The sequence below is a fragment of the Balaenoptera ricei genome, chromosome 10, assembly GCF_028023285.1.
Source record: "Balaenoptera ricei isolate mBalRic1 chromosome 10, mBalRic1.hap2, whole genome shotgun sequence".
In the NCBI taxonomy this organism is placed as follows: Eukaryota; Metazoa; Chordata; class Mammalia; order Artiodactyla; family Balaenopteridae; genus Balaenoptera; species Balaenoptera ricei.
Window position 1 is genome coordinate 69,989,020 of NC_082648.1, and position 18,047 is coordinate 70,007,066.

Consider the following 18,047-nt stretch of genomic DNA (forward strand, 5'->3'; position numbering starts at 1 on the left):
CCTGACTACCTTCCTCCATCATTGTCGAGACGGGAATGCTTGAGATTTTGTGTGGCTGGTGTTCTATCTCACAAATCTACTCAAAATTTTCTTCTACTCTGCCATCTTTTTTTTTTTTTTTCTTTTTCTTTTTCCTCCTCTGATTACTTAGTTTCTAATGTGTGTGATATATACATTAGTCAAAAGGGACAACAAATAAGACCCTGTTAGATTAAAAATAAAAAGAGAAGTCAGTTTTCAGAAGGATCTTTTCACGAAAACTCTAATACCTATTCTTGAAGCCCCCCCCCCCCCCGAGATGTGATTTAGATACTGTCTCCTTGTCACAAAAGCAGCTTTTATTCTTCATGTGAGTTATACTTGGAAGCTAGCTTGCCTTGGGGTAAACCGTCTACAGAGGTCTGCTTGGTGCAAAATAAGTACTAAGGCTGAAGCTCAGGAAATAGGAGGGATTTAAAAATTAAATGACTTGATTCAAGAAATGTACAATAGTGACTTCTCAGAAGAGTTTAAAAATTCAATTAATTTTCATCAAAGTTGAACTCTAAAAGTGGAAAAACTATAAAGAATAGTTTGGCATGATTTTAATAGTCTGTTTTTGAAGTTGTTATTTAAAGACTGGAAGGCTTTTTGGTCGATAGAAAAGTCAATAAATGCAGGACACTCCATGGTGAAATCCTTTCTGTTCCAGACAGCTTTCTAGTATGTTACACTAATTCAGCATCATTTAGACCTTTTCATCAGTGCCGTGAGTTGCAAAATAAATGGTGCTGGCCAAAGGGAATTGACTGAAACGCAGTTGTGCTGCTTTATTGTACATTATTATTCTTCAAGTATAACACAAGTTTTTAAAAAATTTTGATTGGTTTTGTATGTGTGTGTGTTTAATTGTAAGTGAAATGGGGGCAAGGGCCTCCCCAGTGCAGAAATTTCATGACTGGAGACATTGGAGTTGCAGAAGTAACACTTGAACACTAGTCCAAAGATCTGATTTTTTTTTCCTAATTCTGCTCCTTCCTCACTATGTGATTTTGGATGAGAGTCTTTATTTTCTTCACTAAAAAGATGGGAAAAGCATTTGTGACATCACGTGATACATATAAAACTACACTGAAAACTAGAAAGCTCTATACGTTGTTAAGTCATGCTGGTTCTTATGTAAACTTCCTCATCATTCGTCTCACCTCCTTTAGCCACTTTGGGGATCCAAAGAGAGTCACAAGCTAAGACAGGCTGGTGCGACCAGTATTGACTTTATTGTGGTGGTAGCATGGATGTCACGATGTCCACACACTTTTGACAACCATGGCTTTGTTTCTCTGTTATTGCATCACTCTCCTAATATCATTTCCACCCTCAAAACTACTAATGCACTGTAATCAATGTAAAAACAGTGTTAGTCCCAGAGTAGTTGTGTATGAGCATAATGTAGATAATGAAACTCTTGTTTGGTTTGAAAGTTAGGCTTTTGGTGGAGTGTACTTCCTACCATGATGATCATTTTCAGCATGTGGAGCCCATTAAGCGGTGTTGGAGCTAGATTCACAGTTTAACATGCTAACACTGCATCTGTTTCTACCCTGATGATAACACCTGGATCAGTTTAAAACTGATGTAGAAGTTTAAGATGTGGTGTAGTTAATTTCTAAAACAACTGTTGATCTTTATACGTGTGAACCCCATGGTCTTTTACATTCCAGACGAATTCACTGCCATTTGAGTTGATACCTGTGTGCGCTTTCAGAATGGGAAATAAAAAACACATGCCTTCCCCTCTAGGAGCTTTATTCTCACTTAAATTCTGAGAGGTGACAATGATGAGATTATTATCTTTTTCCTTTTTTGAGGGGGACGGAGAGGAAGATGCCTTTATGTTGTCCTCTTGTAACCTATTTCAAATGTTCATCCAAAATTAATAGGTGGTGGATGATTTTCCTTTCTGCTTTGTCAAAATGCATGCATACAGATAGTCTAAGACATTGATGATGCCATGAGTAAGTCATTGATTCCTCTTGAGAGCCCTGAAATGCACAGGTATTAAAAATTAAAGTAAGGTGATTCTGTTGCTGAGACTGCATGCCTTATCTCTGTGACTGGCCAAAAGCAGAGTGGCAGTTCACTGGAGCTTTGAAAAATGACTTTTCCCAATGACCTATTGCCTTTTTTTTTTTTTTTTTTATTGCCTTTTAAAGACAGCAGAGTTTGGAGTTCCTTTTTAAAGTGGTAAATGCCCTTGGAGGGTTGTAGTACAGTTATATTCCCATTAGAAAGATTGAACTTCTCTCCAGGATGCCCTCAAGAAAGAAACCATTAGAAGGCAGGACCGATATAGCATTTGGGGATGCCTATTCTATTATCCTCCCCAAGGCAACTTTTAATGTTAGTTTTTCAATGTGAAAATCCATCTGCTCTGAGTGGAGTGACCATGACAGAGTGTGTGACATTGCTTTTTTTCACAAGGTGATCACATTTCTGATCTTAAACTTTTCTAGATTGTCTTCCAGGCCATCACAAATTACAGTCAATTTACTGCCCACCTGCCTAAGATTGGCTTATATGAAGAATATAAGGAGGACTTTTTCAAATACTATGTTGACTTTTACTTTTTGTTAGCAAAGATATAAATGGTTTAATATATATTGTCCTGCTTTTTAGAAGATGCTGTCTTTGAAAACATAATGATGTGTGTGTGTGTGTGTGTGTGTGTGTGTGTGTGTGTGAGTGATTAGAAATGCCTGGAGTAATCCTTTTCCTACTTTGTACAAGAAAAAATAGGCATTGGGAAGCTTAAAAAAAAAAAATTTGTGGATCACATTATAGTTTTATTAGAATTGATGATCTTTCTGTCAAAAAGAAATACCCAAGCCTAGCTTCTTTGATGATATATAACTGTTGTCCTTCCTATGAGGCTGCTTCCCAGAATATCCTAATTAGGCTGTGCACTATGACATAGGTCCCGTGACTCTTTTTCTTTCTGTTACGCTTTTTGGTCCCCTCACTTAACCTCGCTGTCATCCTTTCTTCCAGACGAGTTAGACCGCTGTGACCATCATTCTTGCGCTCTTAGTTTGGCTAATGGGCTTAACTTATGATGAATACAGGCACAATTTCAGGTGGCTGTGGTGGGGAAAGAGGAACAAAGGACCTGAAGAATATGCTAAGAGAAAAGATAAACGATACTGAATGCTAGATGGAATGCTGTGTTGTGTGTGGAGTGTATGCTATGGGGTCCAGGAAGGCAAGGGAGGTGATTCATTGTGGTAACAGTCATTTGTGAATCAACTACTCTTGTGTCAGGAGTTAACCTCCTTATCTTATTTAATTATTATTTTATCTTCACCAGGAACAGCAGTTTATAGATGAGAACACTGAATCATACAGTTAGTATATTCAGGAGGAAGAATTTGAATTGAGATTTGGCTGACTCAAGTGTGTGTGTGTGTGTGCATTTTATACTGAACATCGATTTTAGGAGTTGCTTCAGATAAAAGATGTAGATTATCTTTTTACAGACTGGAGTGAAAAATTAGATCTGTTATGCTTAGATTCCTCTGATTAAATACTGTCTCCCGTTCTTACACTTAGGTTCTGCTTGTTCGCTTCATTACTTGTGAATTTAATTAGCATGGATACTTACGAGTTGAAAAAAATTTTCTTTTATTGACAATGGACAGGGTGACAGAAACTATGTTTAGTGAAGGCATTGATGGTCAAGATTGAATACAGATTATCCTGTGGTCTGGTTTTGGGATTTCTAATCTTGTGGAGGATTTAGCAGTCTTAAATACAGAGGGCTAAAACAGACCCTTCTCATATCTAACTCTTCCAAGTTTGAGGATTTGGGTGCCAGCAAAAGGGTAAAATATAATACCATGCTTAAGAGTCTTAAAGGGACATGTCGGTGCTTCATAATTTGTCTGTTTATAACACAAGATCTGAGAGAGCTAATAGTTTCATTATTCAGTGTAAGTATTTTGAATGCCTACCATTATGATTTATTTAAAGGGCCACAGAGCAGAAAGTGTCAGGGCTTCCTGAAGTTTGATTTATTTCTTGATAATTAGTTTGGTCAATGAATGACATCTATATTAGAAAGTACTGTATTTTGGAATGCCAATAAATTTTCATGGTGGGGTTAATATCTTTCTCTCCTCCTTCTGGGATGAAATATCTCTTGCCTTCCATGTCAAATTAGAGGCTTGCTGGTGGTTTGTGGACCAAATGTTTGGGTACTTTGTGTAGGCTCATCTGTGTTAGTTTTAAATTAGAGTGTTTTCCCCCTTGCCTATCTGTTTTTCATCAGGGCTCATATATTCTTGTGTCCAAAAAGACTCTCTGATTTAGCTGTGAGGCTGATTTTATTGTAGGGATGTCTGTGTATCCTGTCATCACAGGCAACCCTGGTGAAACTTCCCATGTTGTGTGTGTGTGTTGCTGAAATATGTTTAAAGTTTGATCTTTCTCAGATGTATGTGTGTGTGTATAACTATTTTATGGCTGAAAGGGATGCAGGCAGCAAAACTTCTGCCAGAATATGTTTTCTATTATATTTTGTAATATGAAATTATAGGTTAGTTTTTGGCTTTCATAAAGCTGCCTTTTTCACCCGTCACTGGGAGACAAGTAACACCTTCCTTTGACTCACGTTTTCCAAGACTCCTTAGTGTTAAAAGAAGACTTTCTTTTTGAAATGCAGAAATTAAAAGAATGTGGCACAAAAGCATTTTTTATATTTATTGAGTCTTGAGGGCAGATATATGGATTCCAGACAAAATGCAATAATAGACTAGGATTTTACTTTCAAATCATCTTACAAACACTTCTCGTGGGAGATTTATTGTCCATGGGGAGGAACAGGGCTGCTTTGAAGGTTAAATGGAGTAGTTTGGAGAACAGTGTTCAAGGTCTTTCTCTGCCTCTTATTTTTTTTTAAATAAATTTATTTATATTTATTTATTTTTGGCTGCGTTGGGTCTTCGTTGCTGCGTGTGGGCTTTCCTTAGTTGTGGCGAGTAGGGGCTGTTCTTCGTTGCGGTGCGCGGGCTTCTCGTTGCGGTAGCTTCTCTTGTTGCAGAGCACAGGCTGTAGGCGCGCGGGCTTCAGTAGTTGTGGCACATGGGCTCAGTAGTTGTGGCTCACGGGCTGTAGAGTGCAGGCTCAGTAGTTGTGGTGCATGGGCTTAGTTGCTCCGTGGCATGTGGGATCTTCCCGGACCAGGGATCGAACCCACGTCCCCTGCATTGGCAGGTGGATTCTTAACCACTGTGCCACCAGCGAAGTCCCTCTGCCTCTTATTAAGTATGTGCTCTTCTTTAACTAACTTAAGCCATCCAGCGTAGTTTTCTATTTTATAGCAGTATTGTGAGGATAATATGAGATAACGTGTGTGTGCTTTGTAAGCTTTGTGATCTCAACGTAAATATGAAGTAGCACTTGTGTTTTATTACGTGTGTATAGTTAGAGTTAATGCCCCATTGGCATGATCAGGATTTTTTTTCCCTCTGGTAAAGCATGTAGACAAATCCTGGCAGGACTAAGAATAAGATACGTCTTAAAGTCCTATTTATACTCACAAAGCAGTTCAACCCCTGTCATCAAAAACAGAGTACCAGACATAGTATTGGACAAATATAGCTTTTGTGTGGAATCTAGTTTCTCTGTAACTCTGAAGGATAAACAGGAGAGTGTATGTAATTATGTACGATGGTCGCTATGGTATAGTAGGGTGTATTTGTTTCTTAGGACAGCCATAACAAAATACCACAGACTAGGTGGCTTAAACAATGGAAATTTATTTTCTCAGAGTTCTGGAGGGTGAAAGTCACGGATCAAGGTGTAAGCAGGTTTGGTTTCCCCTGAGGCCTCTTCTTGGCTTGCAGATGGCCACCATCTCATTGGTCCGCACATGGTTTTTTTTCCTGTGCACGGATGCCTCTTGTGTCTCTTTGTGTGTCCAAATTTCCTCTTCTTATGAGGACACCAGTTAGATTGCATTAGGGCCCAGCGAAAAGGCCTCATTTTAACTTCATTACCTCTTGAAAGCTCCGATTTCCAAATACAGTCACATTCTGAGGCACTTAGAGATTCAACATATGGATTTTAGGGGGACACAGTTCAGCCCGTAACATAGGGAGGGCAGTAGACAAGAAACTGAAGTTTGGATTCCAGCGTGGGCGGCTCTGATCTGTACCGATGCAGATGTCTCACGCAGGACTCCTAACTTGTCACGTCCACATCTGCTTACTCACGGGGCGGTGACAAGGATTCAAGACAGTCGTGAACATGAGCACATTTGGTGAAATATAAAAGCATGATACAAATGCAAGGTGGCATTGTAACATGGATACCTGTGAGGGATACATTGGCAACATGTGGAAAATTTTAAGTAGAAAAGACAAAGGATCATTGCAAATATTTGGCTAAAGAAGCCTCTTGGCTAGTCTGTTTGGCTGAAGGAGAGGAGTGAAGAAAGAAAGGTGATTTGGTTAAGACTTAATTCAGAGAAGACAGGAGTTAGGCTTACAGATAAGCCAAACATCTGGATGATGTGGGTGAATATCTTCGCATCTCCCAATGGAGCCTGTTTTCTTAAAGACTGTTAGTTTCTTGGTTTAAAAAATTTCCCCCTACCTTCCATGGTCTGGCAGTGAGAACTCTTAGTGGGTTTCCAAGCATTATCATAGCCGGAAGGCACTTTTCCTATTTACCTTAAGTGAAGATTCTATGACACCTCCTCAAGGATGTGATTTTTGTTTTAAGGTAATACTTGAGTAGTTGGGAAAACTTCCATGTACTTTAGGATATCTGTTCTGAAGTTTGTACAGCATGTCTATGTACACAGGCAAGTATTTTAATGGAAAAAGTGTATTTTCAGCTTGCCATGCCTACCTATTTAGAATGCCTTTGGATTCTTAAGCACAAAGCACATCATCTTCTTTTATTCTGTAAAAACACATAGAACAAGACCATGCACAAAATAGGTGTTCTTGGAATCTCATGGTTACACCTGTGTTCTCTTTCTTGGACTCTGGTGTCCAATAGAGCCCAGTCACTTTTGAAAACTATGATCTCATATTCATTTCTCATCTTAAAAAAAATCAAACATTTGTAGAAGTTTAAAAATAGGATTATAAGGAACCAGTCATACTTTAAAACATATCACTAGTGCTCAAGACCCCATCGTAAGGGAAACACAGTATGAAATGTAAGAAAACCAAAATTTTTTAATCACCTTTTTATAGAACTATGAATTTTTGAAAACCTATGAAACTGACTGAAATTCATAAATTATATACAGCAGTGTACTAAAGTGGTTCATAAACTTGGAGTTTATGGAGTGAAAAACTTTTGGGAGTGAAAAAGCTTCATAGTACCTCTTGCAGTGGTTACTAATTTCAAGTCTGGAAAACTAGGAATAAAGATATTTTCATTAAGCTTTTAAGTTGAGACTGATTCAATTTAGTACAGCTTGAAGGAGGTGAATTGTAAGTATAATATTTTATGTTAGGGTGGCATGATATGGACATGGCGAACAAATACGTGTGTGGAAAACATTAATATTGTTTTTCATCATGCAGATTGCAAGGCAATGAAAAATATTTCAAGTTGTTAAGAAGCTAATATTAAGGTAGAGGATTATTTTAATCAGTGAAATTAAATGCTTGGAGTATGGTTTTCATGATTATCTCATGCTGTTAGTTTTTGCTTTAATCTTGTCAAATGCGTTTCATATTAATACTTAAAAAAACATTTTTAGTAACAGAAGTTTTAATTGTATAATTTTTTTTTAAAAGCTTTTAATTTTTTTTGGCCACACCGTGTGGCATGTGGGACCTTAATTCCCCCGCCGGGTACCGAACCCATGCCCCCTGCAGTGGAAGTGTGGAGTCCTAACTACTGGATCGCCAGGGAATTCCCAGAAGTTTTAATTTTAAATCATCAGCTTTCTTTTAAATGGATTATTAATTTATTTTCAGGGTTACTTAAAGGTTTTTCTTGACCATTTCCTGTAGAAACTCTGAAAATGGCAGCATTGATTTATTTGGGGAACTAAAGACACTTATTTAGCTAAGGTTCATCCTTTTCATTTTCTCCCACTAAGACAAGAAGAGTATCTGGGCAAACTCTAGACTTGGGAAGCTCTAGAGAGTGAATCCGAATCTCCAGCAGCTTAGTTCAGCTTAGTTCAGCTGCAGCTGGGGCCACATTTAATCAGAAGGCTTAGTTTTCTTTGTTTGGGGGTGGGGGGAACTGGAGAGGGTTGCTGTGTCAGATGTAGCTCATAAAATTCCTTTATTGCTTACAGGAAAAACTCCTAAAGAGATGGAAGAGGAGTCCACTAAGAATATTCCTTTAGTTACAAGGCTGAGCATTCTCAGACTTACCTTCTCACAAAGCGAGCAGTTACTTGGGGGCCCTGTTCCTTGGATGTCTGACAGCAGGCTCTTTGTTACTCCCGTGGCCTCTTTTCATTCAACATCTAGACAGTGACAATTCGCATTTTTTAAAAAGTGCCAGTTGCTTAGGAAGTCATCATCTCTGCTGTTGAAGGGTTTACAATTTAGTAGGAGGAGATCAAGATGGAAATAAGTTTAGGAATGTGTTACATGTGTAATGATAATTTCATGCGTAAAGCATAGTGCCTTCCATTTCTGCAGGGACCAAGAAAGCTAACACCGAAATTTATTTGCCCTACCTGACATTCCTCTATGAATCTGAAATGCATTGCTTCTCGCCAGACTAAGACAGGCTGTAAGATGTTACAATATATCTCTCATTTCCCTACCCTGGTAGCTAAGTATTTGCATATTTACTGGAGCTTTCTAAATATAATGGCTTATCCCTAAAGAGAGACTCTAATGAAGGGATTACAGGTTAAGTGGGAAATGCATGCCAAAGACATTTGGGTAAGCCAATTAACCTGATGGTTTTTCTCAGTTAATTATCATTAAGTGAACAGAGTTTAGTGCCCAGAGTGAGTGAACTACTTTTAGATGCAAGTGATAATTCCCTATATACTTAAAACAATGTAGAATTTTTCTAAAAGGTGAGTGCAGCTTATCAATACCAATCATTTCTAGTTAGAATTCAGTTCATCAAATATATATTGAATGCCTACTGTGTGCAAGGCTCCAAAAGATAAATAAGATACTGTTCTGTTTCTTAGGAGTTAACAGTGCATTGGGGAGATAAAGCAAGTCCTAACAAGCTGAATCGGACCTGAAGACCATTGCAGAGCTTGATGTCTAGCCACATTGCTCTCCATCCCATGAAGGACAATAGTACAAGACAGAGTAATGCCAGTGATTCCTGCCACTCCATCCCTCAAACTTCACTCCAGCCAAACCAATCTATTGCATTTTTTTCAGGTCCCAAGTTCACCACCTTCTTCTCTCCTGCCTCATGGTCCTTGAAAATATTGCCCATCAGTCTGGCAACATCCCAACTCCCTTACTCCTTTGCTTAACCCCTTCCGTGTATGTAGACATGCTTTCCTCCAGGAAGCTCCTGACCCGCTGACTGTCGGGAGTTGTTCTGTTCTCCCAAGGCAATCAGGATTTTGTGTTAGAGTGGTATTTATCATACTGCAGTGAAATTGCCTCTACACATCTTTGCCTCTTCTACTAGGCTGTTTCTCAAAGTCAGTGCATCTGTTTTACTCCCCATTCTATCTGCAGTGCCCTTTATAGTGTCTAGCCCATCACAGAATGAATGAATAAATGAGTGAGTGAATAATTTTCTTAAGACAGAATCAATCCATTTTGTTGAGTTGTGATTTTCAATAGGGTAGAGAAGAGGGACTGTTAAAATGCCCTGATTTCAATGCATATATTTCCTCCTACTCCTTCTGAAATGTCTTCCACATCTCATCCCATTTAGGATCCCTGATGATGGTAGTAAGAAGTCAGTGTTATTAATGGGAATGTGTCAATGAGCAATGTTAAAATCGAGCCGATTTGCAACAATAACTAGGAGAGACTGGGCCATCACAAACGAGCATTGGCAATTGAAGTATATCTGGACAGATGTAAACTGGTCGAAGAACAGCAATCCAGGCAGAGGAAGGGAAAAAAATGATCTGAGCGAAGGCCTAGAAGCTGGGAAGTTCGGTTGACATTAGGATGCATATAGAGAAGTAATGGGAGATTGGCCTAGAAGTCGTAATGGGGTTGGCTCTGAATGCTGGGCTGGGAAGGGTGTTTATTTTGGTAAGAAATAGGATGTGATGAGGGATTCTTGGGAAGCAGAGTGATGGTGTTAGGGTTATACTTCAGGAGTTATATTTCAGGAAGTTTCTCTATCCACAGCATGTATAATAGATCAAAAGGGGAATGAAAGCAGGCAGGGATGACTATTAGTTCAGTTTTACAAATATTTGTTATGTGCCTAATATGTATTGGGCATTGAAGAAAATATACTCTTTCCATGAGGGGACTTTGAGCCTAATGAAAGAAACAGAATAATAAACAGGCACTTTTAGTAAGCCTGCTAAGCAATAGAGGTAGGAAATGATGGAAGCCTGAATAGGGGCGGGGGAAGGAGAAAAGAGGAGTTAGAGGTGAATTTAAGGGAAACTTGCGAGTTGGATTTTTCTCTGAGATCCTGACTGGCGTCAACATATCCTTAACCAATTTAAAAGTAGATGTAGGAGCAAAGAGAGAAGGACCCCTCATGCACAACCTCGGTGTCAGTGGTGCAAGAATGATGGTGCTTAATGAGGGGCTTGTATGAAAAAGGAGGTGGTGTGTAAGGAAAATTATTTGGATTCAGTCTTATTCAGCTGAAGATACTGAAAGGGCAACTAACAATATTACTTGATAGTTACACAGTGCTATTTTATTTAACACTCTTCTGGTTGCACATGTCAGAATAACAGTTCAAACTAGTGTACTGGCTTATTGGCTTATTTAGTTATTGGCTTATTTAGCAGTGTTAGCTTCAGGCATGACGGGATCCAGCTGCACTAAGAATTGCCTCTGTCTCCTTGATCTGGGTTTTTTGTGTTGGCTTCATTCTTAGGCTCTGTCTTCAGGGAATCCTTTAGTAGCCCTAGGATTTCATCTCATTCTTAAAAGAAGATGTCCTTTCCCAGTAGATTGTTGGAGCTGTTTTGACTCCGACCGACCTGGCTGGCTAAGTCAGTTCTTGTGGCCGGAAATGAGGATGGGGGGATATAGTACGCTAACTGGCCAAATCAAATGATAACCTTTCATCAGGAGGTGGGGATAACAGCTTCACTCTATGCACATGGACTGAGGGTGGATGTGGCCTGTTCTCAGAAGGAAGATCAGGACACTGTTAACTAAGAAGAAGGGGTCTGGAAAAACCAGTCCGTGACACCAGGCTAAGTAATTTTTCAAACATTTTAAGTTAACATTGCCTCATTTGATCTTCAACACAACAATTTGTGAGAAGCGTTGTTATCTACCAACTGTAGGCAAAGAAGCTGTGCTTTAGAGAGGTTAACTGGTCAAAGGTAAGACTCTGGTGTTAGTAGAGGAGCCGGGAGTGCGTTATTCAGGTGTGGCTGTCACCTGGGGCAGTACAAGTGTAGGCTTGTGAGCCACACCCAGACTGGAGGCGTAGGTGGAGAAAGCATCTCTTGAGTTGCAGGTGTCAAAGATGATGACCACAGAGGTGGAAAGTGTAGAGAGAGGGGAGGTCAGGAGACAGAACCGAGAGAGAAACATCCACATTTGGGAGAAAATTCTGAAAGAGATGCTAGCCAAGGAGAGTTGCAAAGAAGTCAAAAAAGATAGGAGGGGAATGGGAAGAGTAATGTGTTAAAGACCCAAGGTAAGACTTCATAAATGTTTATTATTTTGTGCTGAGAGTGTCATAAAAGCTTAAAGGAATTTTAAGTGAAATAGGACCATGGTACATAGATTTTTGAAGGCTATAAATATGAAGAAAGAGCACTGATTTTGCATTGATGGCTAGCACTAGTTGTTTGGTGTTAATGGTGATAATACTAATAATGACAGCAGCTAACATGTGTTACGTATATTACATATAACAATGTGCTTTTTGCTTACTAACTCCTTTACTCCTCAAAATGGTCCTATAAGGCAAGTACAGTTATTTTCCTTATTTTGCAGATGAAAAAACTGAGGTACAGAGAGGTGGAGTAACTCCGGTCCAGTTGGCTCCAGACTCAGTTTTCTTAACCACTGCATTTCACTGCCCTTTCTGGGCATAGATAGGTGTGCTTGGGTAGCACTGAAGCAGGGCAGGTTAACAAAGGCCATGCTCTTTCTTCTTTCTCCTGTAGAACAAATTTCAACCCATCACCTAAAAGAAAAAAAAAATTTTTTTTTTAAATACAGAGTTTGGCCTTTACTTACTTTTTAGTAGAACAATTTGAAAGTACTTGGGAAGACTGTGCCATTTGATGTTTGGAGAATCTAAGCATCATTCCTCCTCTGAAGGACTGATGGCCATCATTTTTGTGGGTGCTCATGACTGAAAAGGTCAATGGACAGAAAAAATTGTAGTGAGAGAAACCCACATGAGGACAGTTGGGATGGCAGTGTCATATCATTCATCCGTTTTATGTTTTACAATAGCGTTGGCCTTTGTCAACATTTTTTAAAGGAAAAATCATAATGCAGCAAAAAACAAAGAGCCACAAATGAACAAAACTGAAAACAGATTAAAACCTCCTTGAAAGCTTGAGGGACTGGATCTTTTTGCTTCAAAAGAGTATCTTGGGCCTGTGTTCTCTGGAGAATTCTGCCTGCAATTGTTTCTTTTCCACACCTGCTGCTTCAATGTTCTTCACCTTTCCTGGAGTGGAAAATTTCCCAATTCCTTAGTGTCTTTTTGAATTTTCAATACCCACTCACAGAAATAACATCAGAAATTATATCAGCATGACATTTTGTTTTGAGTTAAGCCTTTTCATTGACTGAGAAATAGCAGGTTTCCCCTCTTTCAGTTTTGGACTTGCATAAGAAAATGCAAATAGATGAGAATCTATTATGTTGAGTGTTGAGCGACTACCTTTACTTCTCATTTTGCTGGCAGATTATTCAGATTCCATTAAATCCCTTTTGGTCTGTATCTTTCTTAATATGATGTGAGGGATGCATAATGCATCCCTTATCACTGACTTGCATGTGTGACGTGACTTATGTACTAAAGCCCAGTACAATTTAGTCTTATTTCATGTTCTTTTGCCGTAACATTTATCGAGTAAATAAAAACCTGGCTAATAACAAGATAACGCCCGTCAGAGAATTTTATCAGACCGAAGTCTCCCTTAGTGCAGTGTATTTTGAACATGGGTGGGATGTTCCTTTGCTCTTCTATTATTGTTTTATTGACACTATTTGCCTTTAATTCTTTTTCTACAGTGTAAATTTAGGGCTGTGCCGCATCAAAGGTTTTTCTCACAGTGAAATTATGAGATTTGTTAGTTTTGTTCTTTGTTTTGAAATACTTGTTTCATGAGAGTTAGACATAGTATATCTTGTTGGCTGCTGCAGATTACTAGATTTATGGCTACGGATATAAGAAATTCTGGCAGCTTTGAACAGATTTTTAAACGTGTGTTTCTTTTTTTTTTCCTTTCCCTCAAAAAGTCTTTACAGAGTTAGTTATGGAGCTGAACTAATAGCATGTAGAAAACCTGGTTTAGGGAACATGCGTCTCCATTCTATAAGGATCTGCCACTGAAAGGGTGAAGTATTGTCCTAAACAAAATGTGCTTTTCAGCTTTTCTCGCTAAATTAGCCAAGCCTTATCCCACAGTGCTTTGCTGTTGAACTTTCTGCTGCCCCGACTTTGATAGTATGAACGTTTCTGCATTGATATTAGAGAAATTCACATCAATATCTAGGTTAATGTTTAGTGGAGGCCAGTTGGCTTTTCATTCTCAATGGCTTGAAATCAGCTCTCTCTAACAACACTGGCAGTTTGGCAGTTTTTCATATTTCTTTAAAATTTTAATTATAACCCATCAAGTCTTAAGCAATTACTTCTGGGGTAGACTCTTGATGAATGTCATAACAGGGTGTTTTAGTTTAATGGATCCAGAATAACATCTGTTTCTAATATTTTAAAAGCCAATTTATATGGAAATTCATTTATACACAGTCAATACACGGAGCCTTGTAAAAATCAAAATCAAAATGGAAAATCAAACCACTGTGATATAGTAGGTCTTCTGTTAACAAAGGATTTCACTGATGAGTAGATTCAGCTGTGCTAACACCCAAAATATTGCAGCTTAAACAAGATAGCAATCTATTTCTCATACTCAGGTAGTTTGCCAAGGGCTGGTATGGTCTACCATGACAGGGACTCGGTTTCCTTCAGTCTTATTGCTCTGTTGGCATGACTTCTATTCCTAAGGACACCTTATGAGTCACGATGGCCGCTGGAACTCCAGCTATTACATCTGTGCTCCAGCAGGAAGGGGGTAGGGTAGAAGAGAGAAGAATACTAAGCTTTTTCCTTTTAAGGATACTTTTTTCTAGAAGTAGTGCATAGCACTCTGCTTATGTTCCACTGACCAAATATTAGTCACTGGCCAAATACTAGTCACATGACCATATTTAGCAGCAAGGGAAGATAGGAAATGATAATTTTTTGTCCAGAAGACATGTACCCAGCTAAAAACTAAAGGTGTTTTGAGTATGGGAAAAATGGAGACTATAGACACTGGAGAACTGTCTGTAACATTGAGTACTTTTTAAAACCTGATTTTAACAGACTTTCTGCCTTTTATTGAGCATCTAGAAAAGTCAGCTCGTTTTCATAAGTAGATAATATACGCAGAAGGACTCGCATAGTGTTTGGCAGAGTAGATAACCAACTACTATTAATGTATGTTGATGTCTGTTTTCATTCCAGCCCCCAGGTGCACCTAATTTCAGAGGTTGTGGGTCAAACTGAATTTTATAAGGGACTTTTTGTAGATTAGAATACAGTCTTTGTAGAATAATAATAGCAGCAGCTCACAGGGCCAAGATGTTCTTTGCCCTAGGTCTCCAGAGCACTCATGTATCTGCAAAGCAGTTTTCTTTGCTTTTTCACACAGTAGACAAATGAACAATTACAAGGGTTAGAAATGTGGAATCTCGGCCTCCTCCCCAGACCTACTGAATTAGAACCTTTACGTGCCTGTTAACGAGATCCCCAGGTGATCTGCGTGTATGGGAAGCATTGCTCTGGGCACAGATGTTCTACCTAAAATTTATTTCTGCTAGCGGGGGGCTAGTCCTTGCTCCAAGTGTATCCCCTGCACCAGTATCACCTGAGACTTTGCTTTCTAAAGAAATGCAGATTCTCGGGCCTCATATCAACCTGGCACCTGAAATCTGGATTTCTAGCCAACATGCCACACGTGGGCAGTTGTTTGGCAACGGCTTTATTGAACCTTAAGCGTTAAGCCTTTAACTCTGCATTTATTCTTTAAAGGTATTTGCATTCAAACAAGGAAGAAAGCTTTTGAGGGAGAGAAATACAACCCTAATTGCGGATCTAGTAAGCATTAAGGGGAGGATCTGAATTCAATCTACCTGTAAAGCCGGCTCCAAGGCTCATTTGCATTAATCATGTATACCTGGAATCCCATCATAAAGCCACGTGATGACAAAGCCACGTGATGACAAAGCTTAGGAAGGAAGGCCGTGTTTCAGCAGTATATTTTAACAGTGAATTTTCTTCTTTCTTTCTGTATTTTACAGTAGATTTCTGTTTCGACATTTTATTTTTTAGCCGTGCTATCAAGACTAATCAGGACCTTCTCCCAGAAACCCCATGGACCCACATTTTCTACAATGATTTTTGGGGAACGCTACTAACCCACAGCGGCAGCCACAAGTCCTACCGGCCACTCTGCACTCTTTCCTTCCGCCTGAACCATGCCATCGGAGGGCTGAATCCCTGGAGCTACCACCTCGTCAACGTGCTCCTGCATGCGGCGGTCACTGGCCTCTTCACGAGCTTCTCCAAGATCCTGCTTGGGGATGGGTACTGGACCTTCATGGCTGGCTTGATGTTCGCCTCTCACCCCATCCACACGGAGGCGGTGGCAGGAATCGTGGGCCGGGCCGACGTGGGGGCCAGTCTCTTCTTCCTCCTCTCCTTGCTCTGCTACATGAAACACTGTTCTACAAGAGGCGCCTCGGCCAGGACCTGGGGCTGGTTCCTGGGGACAGGACTGTGTGCCGGATGCAGCATGCTGTGGAAGGAACAAGGAGTGACGGTCCTGGCAGTTTCAGCCGTTTATGACGTCTTTGTCTTTCACAGGCTGAAAATGAAACAGATCTTACCCACCATTTACAAAGTAAGTGATTGTTGGTGCTTGAGCGTTGGATTACTGAGTCCTCTCCTTGCTTGGTCCCTTTTCCCCATTTAAAAAGCAAATGTGTTCCTCTTCAAAGAGAATTTAAAGTAAGTTACTTTTTGATCTTCGGGAGGTGGAAGTGTCCTCTCTGACCTTTCCCTACTAACTGGGTGTCAGTCACGGATTATTTTATTTCTCAGGTTTCTTAACTTATTTTCATGATTTCCAAGGGGGTAGAAGGACAAGTCTGCCTTGTAAAGAATATGCATCTTTATTATTTATTTACTTTTACTCCTCGATTTCAGCCCTAATTCCCTGTAATCCAATAAATTGCCTCTAAGAGGTGTTTGAAAAAAATAACACAGCTGATCGTAGAGCTAGATGCTCGACTCTGTCAAGAGGAAATTCTCTGCTATTTGTTAATACTACTTTTCCTGAGCTGACTTTGGAAAACAACCCTCTCTGCAGTGCACTGGGAACTCACATTCTTAAATCATGAGTCATATTCACCTTTTCCTGATGTAGTGTATAAGAATAGAAGAGTCAAAACAGAAAGTGGTTATTGTAAGTTTTGCCCTGAGGCCAATTAAGACCTTTGCTTCAGGGCTTAATATGTGTTCTTCTGTATCCCCGTAGTGGTTTCAAATGCAATGTCGTCTGAAGGTCACCGAAGCACTTTCGGATCCCAAGTACTTAAAGGGAACTGAGCAGTTTTCTGCTGGTGTGTTTGGGTGGACCAACACCTCTTTAGAAACTGCCTCCTTCCCATCTCCCCATCCTCCCTCCCAGACAATAAACTCACCCTTGCTTTAACTTAAGTATAAAGACAACTTCGCCAGTGTTTGCAGACCTCAGCCATTTTCTAAATCATGGACCTCTGCCAGCTCCTCCATCCTTTTGGACACTCTTAAGCAAGGAATTATGGTTTAGGATACTGACCCTGAGAAAGCTGTCAAGTTTTCTAGTTTTTACCACTTTTTTCCTCTCAGTTCTTAATTTTACTTAGAATTCAATTGGGAAGAAATTGAAATAAAGAACAAAATTGAGGGAAATGGAAACATTTATTTATTTTTATTTTATTTTATTTTTTAAAATATATTTATTTATTTTTGGCTGCGTTGGGTCTTCGTTGCTGCGCACGGGCTTTCTCTAGTTGCAGCGAGCGGAGGCTACTCTTTGTTGTGGTGCATGGGCTTCTCATTGAGGTGGCTTCTCTTTGTTGGGGAGCATGGGCTCTAGGCGCCCGGGCTTCCGTCGTTATGGCGCACAGGCTCAGTAGTTGTGTCTCGCCGGCTCTAGAGTGCAGACTTAGTAGCTGTGGCACATGGGCTTAGTTGCTCCGCGGCATTTGGGATCTTCCCGGACCAGGGCTTGAACCCATGTCTCCTGCACTGGCAGGTGGATTCTTAACCACTGAGCCACCAGGGAAGTCCTCAGAAACATTTATTTATTTTTAAATGACTTTTTTTTTTTTTTTTTTTTTTTAACGCAGGAGGCAGAGTAATTACTGCTGTGCCTCTGCTCTGCAGGGAACTCCAGTATCAAGTGCTTAATGAAGTTCTTTTGTGATTTCAGTTAAACGCTGAAACTTTAAAAGGAAATTCTGGTTAGAGTTTGATGCTTTGCAAACAACATATGGTTTGAAAGTCAAGCTTTTAATTTCAAATCGATTTTAATTAGTCTCTCAAGGAAATTTAGGGAAAATAATCTTTTTCTTTCCTTTGAAAACCATGCCATCAACAATAGCCAGTTT

General features: G+C 39.7%; 1 protein-coding gene across 10 annotated transcripts in view; it reads left to right on the plus strand.

Moving 5' to 3' along the window:
• Positions 1-18,047, plus strand: part of TMTC2 (transmembrane O-mannosyltransferase targeting cadherins 2) — a 1,049,079-nt gene that overhangs the window by 263,293 nt on the left and 767,739 nt on the right. For all 10 annotated transcript variants that reach the window (XR_009505423.1, XM_059936614.1, XM_059936611.1 and 7 more), the window contains exon 3: positions 15,724-16,294. Coding sequence is in view for 9 of the 10 variants with exons in the window: in XM_059936614.1 (XP_059792597.1) it covers positions 15,724-16,294 (571 nt within the window). In the remaining variant the exon portion in view is untranslated. The remainder of the gene's footprint in view (positions 1-15,723; positions 16,295-18,047) is intronic.